Below are 9,321 nucleotides of genomic sequence, written 5' to 3'. Positions count from 1 at the left end.
TCTATAAATTTCGAAATAGAAGAAATCTACGTATTCGTCTTTACATTAAATTGACCAACAGCATAGATTAGTGTTGTGATGTTAGAAGTAACAATAGGATTAGACGTATCTCGTCTCTTAGAACTTGTACCTTTTATATGTTACTCTTATTTCCTAGACTTATTCATTACGAAACGAGATTATTTGGAGCTCGTCAAAATGGAATGTTCTTAGCGTAACTAAGTTTAGGAGTACTTAGGAAGTTTCAATACCTCAAATTGGTTTAGAGCATATACAGTACAAGGTTGTCTGAAGAGTGGAAGACCGTTCATAGTTTCAAGATGGTAAGTCAAGAGCACAGATTCGTTTAGACTCAAAGACAAATAGGTCTAACCGAACTTAAAACGCCTTGATATTAATTAATTTGGTCGTATTCGTAAGTGTAAAAAATTTATTCATCCGAATTTAAACTTCAATACAAAAAATTTTAACTTATAAACGTTGTAAATTCATGAATAAGCAATAAAACTCATATTTCAGTTCCCGAACCTAATTAGTTAATCACAACATTGCTGGTGCGATTCCAATGGTTCATCAACTACAACCGCTTGCCCCGCTCCAAGTTCCTGAAGTCGGGGTGCTGTCAAACTATGGGCTATGGCGGATTCCCATGTCAGGATACGATTGGCAATATTGGCGTAGATCAGGTGAAGTCCGAAGGCGTATCCTTCATCGAGACTTTCCAGGGTTGGTGGCTGTAACAGACAAAAATTAGAAACATTCATCATTCGGGCAATTTATGTAATTCAATTTTACAGGTGGCACGACATCTTCAGGCTCATCTTCACGCGATTGACGGTAAGCTCTAAGCTCCTGGATCCGTTCTCGGCGAGTTTTCAAGTCTGCCACATAGAACCGGACGTATCTCATCGGGCGAAGCCATATCAATTGCATAACCCTCGTGGCAAAGGCTGCCAGTTGAATTCTAGTCCAAATGTAAACGGGACGAATTGGTGTCATCACGAATTCGTACACCGGTCTTAACCTGTTCAATTATGATGATTAATTTCCCCTTATTAGATGAAACTAATAACCCTTGCACATACTTATCCATAAGAGTAACGGTTACTATCCTAACTCTCCGGGTAATGGGTGAAATGACAACGGTGACTCGAGCTCTGACGTTATTATTGGCGTAATCATAAACAACTTGAAGTACTTCGTCCGTCGGATGCGTTATGATTGGTAGCTTAGTTTCAACCTTCTCTAACGCCTTGACAGCCAGTTCATCAGCAACACATAGAACCTTGTTGACACCAACAGCTCTTGCTGGTCCCTCCAACTTTGTTAGCAACGGCTTGGACTTGGAATAGGCGTAGGTAACAGAACCTACAGCCATGGATAAGGTCTTTCCAACAATAGGATATGACTGTTTCGAACGTTGATAAGCGCGAGTTGACGATTCCAAGGCCGAAGTCACTATTGGTAAGCTGAGGAAACGGTTGAGGAATTGGCTTGCTTGTAGAGCGGCTTCGACTTCCATGATATCAACGAAAGACTAATACTGATTAAAATGTCGAAGATAAAACTGATTACTGATACCTCAACAAAAATGTTTGCAGCTTTTATACTAAAGTATGATATTTTTTAAGCGTTCAAAAACACAAAAATGATAAACAAAATTAGCCAACTAAAATATATTAGCTAAATTAAATTTGACCTAAAAATAAAACAAGTTGGGAAAACCAAAATATTACCTCTCCGAGTCAACAGCACTACTTACAAACTTATTTACCTAGATATGGAATTATTTCTCTCTCTCTCTCTTTTGATAAGCAATTGCGAAAGTTAAAATTTATGAATTATTAAAGCAGTATTCAAAGCTTTGCGAATTTACATTAAAGCAGACGACATTATACATCCAATAAGGATATGTCTTGTACACATGAAAATAAGTCAATGGGGAAAAAACAGGAAATGAAGTGTATAAATTTTGGAGAGATATAACCTTTATGTGTTTGTAAAGGTCCAATTGTCTACGCTTCAACTGTTTACTATATATTCTCATAGCTACATTCACAACCGGTTTGCAGTGTAAACACTATCGAATCGTTTCAACCAAGGGGTCGGACGTTTTGGAAAAAGTGTACGGGATTTCGAAATCCAATTTGATTTCTTCGGATTTCGTTTGATTTCGTCGGATTTCATCGGATTTCGTTTGATTTCGTCGGATTTTGTTTGATTTCAGAATTTGATAAAATCCAATGGATTTCATTGATTTTTGATATTTTTCCCGTCATTCCGTCGCATTTTGCTATTTTTACCGTGATTTCGACGGATTTTGCGATATTTCCCTTGATTTCGAGGCTTTTCGCGTGATTTCCTCGGATTTTGAGATTTTCCCCGTGATTTCGTTGGATTTTGTGATTTCTTTGGATTTTGGATTTCGTGAATTTTGTAATGGATTTCACGATTTCTTTACTAATTTTGAGATTTCGCTTCTGATTTCGCGATTTCTTTGCTGGTTTTGTGATTTTTTTACTGATTTTATGATTTCTTTACTGATTTTGTGATTTCTTTGCCGATTTCGGATTTTTCATTTGATTTCGAAATCAGCATTGATTTTGGATTTCACGGGTAGCGTACGGGATTTCATGAATGACCGACCCCTCGGTTTCACCTCAACGATATTCTAGTTTGCCAACATGAATGTTAACGTTAAATAACACCAAAGCTGATTTGTGCTTTGACGCACCAAAAGTCAATGTGTACCGTAAAAAGAATGAAAAAACCTTATATACAACCTTAATAATACGATTAGCCCTTTCATTGATTTAATTGCCACCATGATCTTTTCTTTCTGTTTTAAAATCTAAACCTGATCATTTAAATGTGTAGGCCTATTTAACTTTTGGCTTACCCAGAACCGTTAATTTGTCTTCATTATAGACAAGAAAATCAAAACCCATAGTTTACTTCACCTCGCACCTAAATTTTTTACTCTTTGGTTCACTACGGATAATACTTGATTTAACCGACAAAGTTTAAACCTAACCGTTCTTGAAATTGTTAAAGCAAGGATTATTCTAAATACAGATACTGACAGACACGTTGAAGTTAGAGCCTCTCCGTGACATACGTTACTCGGTGAGGTAAGGATTAATTTGTGGCTTTACTCCTTGCTCAAACCAAAAAAACCGCATTGGCCATTTCATGGTGTGCGTGTGCACAGGCCACATCGGCTACTAGGCTGTGAGCGGAAGTCATTCATCGAATTTATCGGTATGAAAGAGATGTATGATGGAAACGAGATTTCTTCGGAGGTCATGGAAGGGTTGTTGGGGTCAAGTCACCTCCAGCGGACACGGGAGAGTCGGCCCCTGTAGGGTATAGGATCGTTGATGTGAAATTTCGGCCCTTTTCTTTGCAACGTCTATAGTAATATTGGCGACAGATACCACAAATACAAGATGATTTGTATATACGGATCTTAAATTCAAACAAATCGTTATCATAATTCATTTTGTACCTTACTGTTTTAATGTTACTTACGACAAAAACTATTTAAAACTTATTTATACAACGATTCTTTATTGTCATAAGTTAATTGAATGGCTAAGGACTCGAGGACCCAACCTTGAGGAACTCACCTAACACACTTCTCAAACCATCCTAGCGGAGGCTCCGCTGAAATCAACCATTCAGTTTGGTCAAATTGAGTAAATAACACCAGAAGTATATAATACTTCTCTTCGAGAGAAGTGTACCACAAAGCGGGGTAAGTGTAATGTCATTCGTCCCAACATCAGAGCATTTGGAGCAAGGTAACTAAACCAAATCACATACGCGATAAATAGTTCCCTCGTTATTACTCTATTACGCTTAATTATTTGCCAAGGCACGCTTGTGAAATTTTGTCCCATGTCAAGATAAGGTTTGTGGGTTGATTTCTGAGGATTTAGTACGAAACAGTTATAGAATTGACCCCACGGTGCGATGCCCATCTATATTTTGATGAGCAGGGAAGCAAACAAAAAGGGTGAGCCTGGAAAGAATGACGTTCATATTTAAAGTATTAAGAGGATACAGAGTGTCATAACACTGACTCGGTATAAAGACTAAACATGGTGAGTTATATTTGACTTGGAAGTTCATAAGTAAACCGCGCGTTCTGATAAATATCGTGGATGGAGCTTGGTGATTAACAGCGGCTTAAATTACGATATTTAAAGTGAGCCTAAATAAACCACTGGGAAAGTAGTCTTTATATTTTAAAATAATTTTTCCAGTTGAACAGTAAAAACGGCAAGGTAATGTTTTAAGTGAAAGACTATATACATCCAATCTAGAACATTTCCCTTTAAACTTATTGAGAAATTAGCTGCAGTTTACTAATATGTTATATTAAAAGTTTATTAGATATGTTCCGTAAGTTAGTCACTAGTTACTCAGAGCTTGTCATGAAGTGACGTAGGTGAAAAATCATAAGTTCTCGTAAAGCGACGCTTGGTGAGGCGCTGTCAAAGGCTTAATTAGTAGAGACTAGATAGGATGATGGACTGCGAAACCGAGTGTAGCCAATTCTCACGTCGTTCTTGAAGTAGCTCTCAGTCTCTAGCATTATAAATTATAGGTGGTATCAAACATCAATCATGTTGGTTAAAACCGCGTAACACAGACGAACAAGTTCAATACTCTACGCATAATTACCGCAAGCATAGAAAAATTAGTTCGGGTTATACGAAACAAGTTAATAATAGACCTAAGTAATTGCTAATGACGAGAAAAAGGAGGCACACAAAGCCTTCCGTATTACTTTCTAAAATTGGTGAACACATCCGTATTCATTTAAATGATGATTATTAAACCTTGTTTATTATAATTGTGTTTTAGGGGATTGAAAACGGTTTTTAGTAAAGGGGAAGGGTTTTTAGCGAAGTTCGTTGTAGACTAATTAAATCAATTGAATTTAAATAGCTTGAAATAAGACGTTTATAGTATACTGGTGTGTGTGTCTGCCAGTATCTTAGCCGCAGTCGCTTTTTTACTCAAGTCGTGTTAAATACCTCATTTTTTTCTATTTTCCACATCAATCCCGTACTGCATGAACTCATTATCAAAATTAGCATAATTTTTCAAACTGTGCATTATTTATTGAAATAAAAAAGTTGTTATTATTGAAAGCCAAATGAAGTTTCTAACGATGGATTGACGTGGCTAAAGGAATTGCCTGGCTTTCAATATGAAGACCTAACTTCTAATAACACCAAGATGACCCTTCTGGTAGAACGGTGTTACTGCGACGATTTACATAAAATTATCTAACAGAAAACAACAAACTCTTCAATATGATAAAAAGCGGATTTTATTATTATGGATCAAATGTTACAGACACAAAAAATGTTAAAATTCAAATTCAGAATGATTTCTGATATCCGATCCCCGACCATAACTGCAATCCTCATGAATCGCGGTCCTTAGTTGTGGGGAAAGAGCTCTTGGAGCACTTGTAAAAGCTACCATTCCTATGAAATACATTGAAAATTGGTGACATCAAGAAGAGATGGTGCTGCGAAACCAGCAAGCTCTTACCAAGTAGAAAGTCCATGACGTTGATGTATAAGACGAGCGCATTTTACGTCATCAGCGATACCATCATCAAGAAGACCTGTTTAATTGCGACAGGTGTTAATTAAAATTAGCGTAACGTTTAGTAAAGCGTAATTACTTTGACAATTAACATTGCATTCGTTAATGGGTTCGTGTGGGGAACACCAATATCTGTAATTTATCTGTTAAGAACACAACCTGAATTAAAATGGCAGGTCGTCTACTAATTAACAACTGAGCGCTGATTACTTGAAAAAGTCCGTGATCATGGCTTCCATCGCTGTTCAGACTTCCAAGCGCGCTAGTATTGTAGGTACTCTCGGCAAATGCGAAGCAAATCCCTAGAAATAAGGCACCCACTATTTTAAATTTATAATTATTTATCTTCAAATAAAGGGATATCGAAAAAAATTGAAATACAGTCCGCAATCTGCGCACGTTCAAAGTTGTACTTACTCAGCAAGTCACGGCATAGAAACATCACACTTCGAACTTCAAACATGATGATGATTTGCGATGGCGCCGGGGATTCCTTGTCTCGTATCAATCTATACTGATTCTATCCTGAACCAAAATTTCTTTAGGTATTTTGGTTTTATACCATACTGGATATTTTTACACAATACGATCTTGAAATTGAAGATTTTTATTGCAAAGTTTTTTTAATATTTTATCATTTAAGTATGTAACAAGTTGGGAAAACCAAAATATTACCTCTCCGAGTCAAGACGACTACTTACAAACTTATTTACCCAGATATGGAAATGTTTCTTAAGTTAAAATTTATGAAATATTAAAGCAGTATACGAAGCATAGCAAATATACTGTAAATCAGACGACATTTTACATCCAATAATGATATACTTGTACACATTAAAATCATCCGATGGGGGAAAAACGGGAAATGAAGAGATAAAACTTTGGAGGGATATTACCTTTACGTGTTTGTAAAGGCCCAATTTTCTACTCCTCAACTGTATGCCCTCTATGTTCAAAGCCATATTCACAACAGCGTTGCCATATAAACACTATCCTCTCGTTTCACCTCAACGATTTTCTTAGTTTGTCAACATGACTGTTAACGTTACATAACACCAAAGCTTATTTGTGGCTACACACACTGAAAGTAAATGCGTGCCATAAAAAGCATGAAAACACGAAGCTATTATCCGATTACGATCAGACCTTTCACTGGTCTGGGCTGCGTTCAGCAGAGCTCACCAAAAAAGACAGCGGATTTTGGAAATGTTTACCGGTGAGCTCTGTCGTCATAGCTTTTCTCCGGTCATGGGCGTTTTATAAATGACGCAAGGTACCAAGGCTTAACAAAAATTGTATGATAACATATTTATAGAGATAGATAACAACTTTTATAATTAAAATTAGAAACTATCATATCTCTTAAAATTCTCGCGTGATCAACCGGTTTCACGCCAATTAAATAGATATAGTCCCATAGAGCTATTTGTATTAATTCCTCCATGGTTTTTTCGCCAAGCTGAGAACTATGCGTTTTACGTCACGTTATCCAAAGAGCCGACTATTTTCTTTGAAGACCGCGCTAGCTCAGCGCTAAGAACCGTGACGTCAAAATTCAAAAACAAAATCCCGTTATGTAGGACACTGCTAACAGCGCTGGGCTCTGCTGAACGCGGCCCAGATTTCCACCATGATTATATAATCTAAGCCTAATTATATAAAAGTGTATTTAACTTTCGGCCCACTCTGAACCGTTAATGTCTCTGCATTACAGAAACGAAAACCAAACCCAAGCGTTTACTTTTTGGTTCACTAGGCCTATTGACAAATCAAAGTTCATATGATCGAAATTGTAGCGTTCTTCTTGTTATCAATAACGAAAGGATTATGCTATAAACAGATGTAGTATAGCTTAAGTAATATATAAACATCCATTTTAAATAATAATATTAAAAAAAATCTTTGGAATATCAAAATGAAATAGAGCTTTAAAGCTACAAAAGTACTAAATGCATCATAATTACGAAAAATATTTCCACATATTCACTTTATATTAAGGATAAAGGGAAAATTATGGTTCTGTAGGATTCCTTTACACATCAAAACAAAACGAACTTCTAACGCAGCGCACTACTGTAACAACGGACGGACACACACAGACAAAAACATAGACTGCTTTTTAACTCTTTCCGTATTAATTTTGAATTGAGAAACAAGATTATCTTAAATATTAAAATGAATATAATTAATATTTAATATTTTCTTCGTTAGTTATTCGCCTTATTGAACGTTACATCGTTTTAAAAAAGAACAATTAAACATTCTTGAGAGACTTGACTAATATTGGCGTTTGAAATGAAGCATACGCCGGTTGCTTCGCCTTACACAAATAGGTAGTATATAAGGGTGTCGAACTACAGTTAAAAGCAAGAACAACCGCAATTGCGAAAACCTATCGTGGACAACCCACCCTAGGGAGGCTAGACGTTTCTCGTAACCCTAGCTGATCGCCGCGAATGTCTTAAACCAAACGATGACGACGGAGTAGAAGCCAGGTGTGCAGACTGGTGTCCATGTGGGATGGACAAAAACAAAGACCAGAAGATGGTGGTGTAGAAGCCAGGTGTACAGACTGGTGTCCATGTGGGATGGACAAAAACAAAGACTAGAAGATGGTGGTGATTAGAAGCCAGTATGTACAGACTGGTGTCCAAGTGGAATGGACGAAGACCAGAAGATGGTGGTGTTTAGAAGCCAGTATGTACAGACTGGTGTCCAAGTGGGATGGACGAAGACCAGAAGATGGTGGTGATTAGAAGCCAGTATGTACAGACTGGTGTCCATGTCGGATGGACGAAGACCAAAAGATGTTGGTGATTAGAAGCCTGTAAGTACAGACTGGTGTCCGTGTGGGATGGACAAAGACCAGGAGATGGTGGTGTGAGAACTCAAGTAGAGGAGCTATTTCCGTTACTGTGAAAGCAGTTCGGAAATGGCGAACACGTTTGCTCCGATTTGGAAACTGCGAACGCGGTCACGTGGGTGTAACAACAGACACACAGACACACAGACACACAGACATACAGACACACACACACGATCGTTACAGAACCTCTCCGTGACATACGTCACTCGGAGAGGTAAAAAATTCATTTTTGTGTTTATGCGCTTTAATAGATAATCGTTCAGTTAAGTAAAAAATTAATTTGTGGTTTTACTTCTTGGTCAAACCAAAAAGAACAAGTTGGGAAAACCAAAATATTACCTCTCCGTGTCAAGAGGTCTACTACTACAAACGTATTTACCTAGATATGGAATTATTTCACTTTTTACCTCTCCGAGTGACGTATGTCACGGAGAGGTTCTGTAACGATCGTGTGTGTGTGTCTGTCTGTGTGTGTGTGTGTGTCTGTGTGTGTGTCTGTTGTTACACCCACGTGACCGCGTTCGCAGTTTCCAAATCGGAGCAAACGTGTTCGCCATTTCCGAACTGCTTTCACAGTCACGGAAATGGCTCCTCTACTTGAGTTCTCACACCACCATCTTCTGGTCTTTGTCCATCCCCCACGGACACCAGTTTGTACTTACTGGCTTCTAATCACCACCATCTTTTGGTCTTCGTCCATCCCACATGGACACCAGTTTGTACATACTGGCTTCTAATCACCACCATTTTCTGGTCTTCGTCCATTCCACTTGGACACCAGTCTGTACATACTGGCTTCTAATCACCACCATCTTCTGGTCATTGTC

At 37.8% G+C, this 9,321-nt stretch overlaps 2 protein-coding genes across 2 annotated transcripts; both read right to left on the bottom strand.

Annotated features, from left to right (window-relative positions):
* Nucleotides 1-412: 412 nt before the first annotated feature.
* On the bottom strand, nt 413-1,592 carry LOC149703114 (uncharacterized). The gene is made up of 3 exons (XM_089865813.1): nt 1,086-1,592; nt 796-1,024; nt 413-734 (listed from the first exon to the last, which is right to left on the bottom strand). The coding sequence occupies exons 1-3, from the start codon at nt 1,520-1,522 to the stop codon at nt 537-539; spliced, it is 864 nt and encodes a 287-aa protein (XP_089721939.1). The 5' UTR covers nt 1,523-1,592; the 3' UTR covers nt 413-536.
* A 3,769-nt stretch (nt 1,593-5,361) lies between these two features.
* On the bottom strand, nt 5,362-6,147 carry LOC149703113 (lysozyme c-1-like). The gene is made up of 5 exons (XM_089865812.1): nt 6,046-6,147; nt 5,839-5,948; nt 5,708-5,771; nt 5,572-5,647; nt 5,362-5,504 (listed from the first exon to the last, which is right to left on the bottom strand). Exons 1-5 carry the CDS (start codon nt 6,089-6,091, stop codon nt 5,441-5,443), a joined length of 360 nt encoding a protein of 119 aa, XP_089721938.1. The 5' UTR covers nt 6,092-6,147; the 3' UTR covers nt 5,362-5,440.
* Between the last annotated feature and the right edge of the window lie 3,174 nt (nt 6,148-9,321).

Source organism: Phalangium opilio, unplaced genomic scaffold, assembly GCF_054372755.1.
Source record: "Phalangium opilio isolate 3A_F unplaced genomic scaffold, DU_Popi_V2 ptg000017l_1, whole genome shotgun sequence".
Lineage (NCBI taxonomy): Eukaryota > Metazoa > Arthropoda > Arachnida > Opiliones > Phalangiidae > Phalangium > Phalangium opilio.
This window is presented reverse-complemented; position numbering and strand designations above follow the sequence as displayed.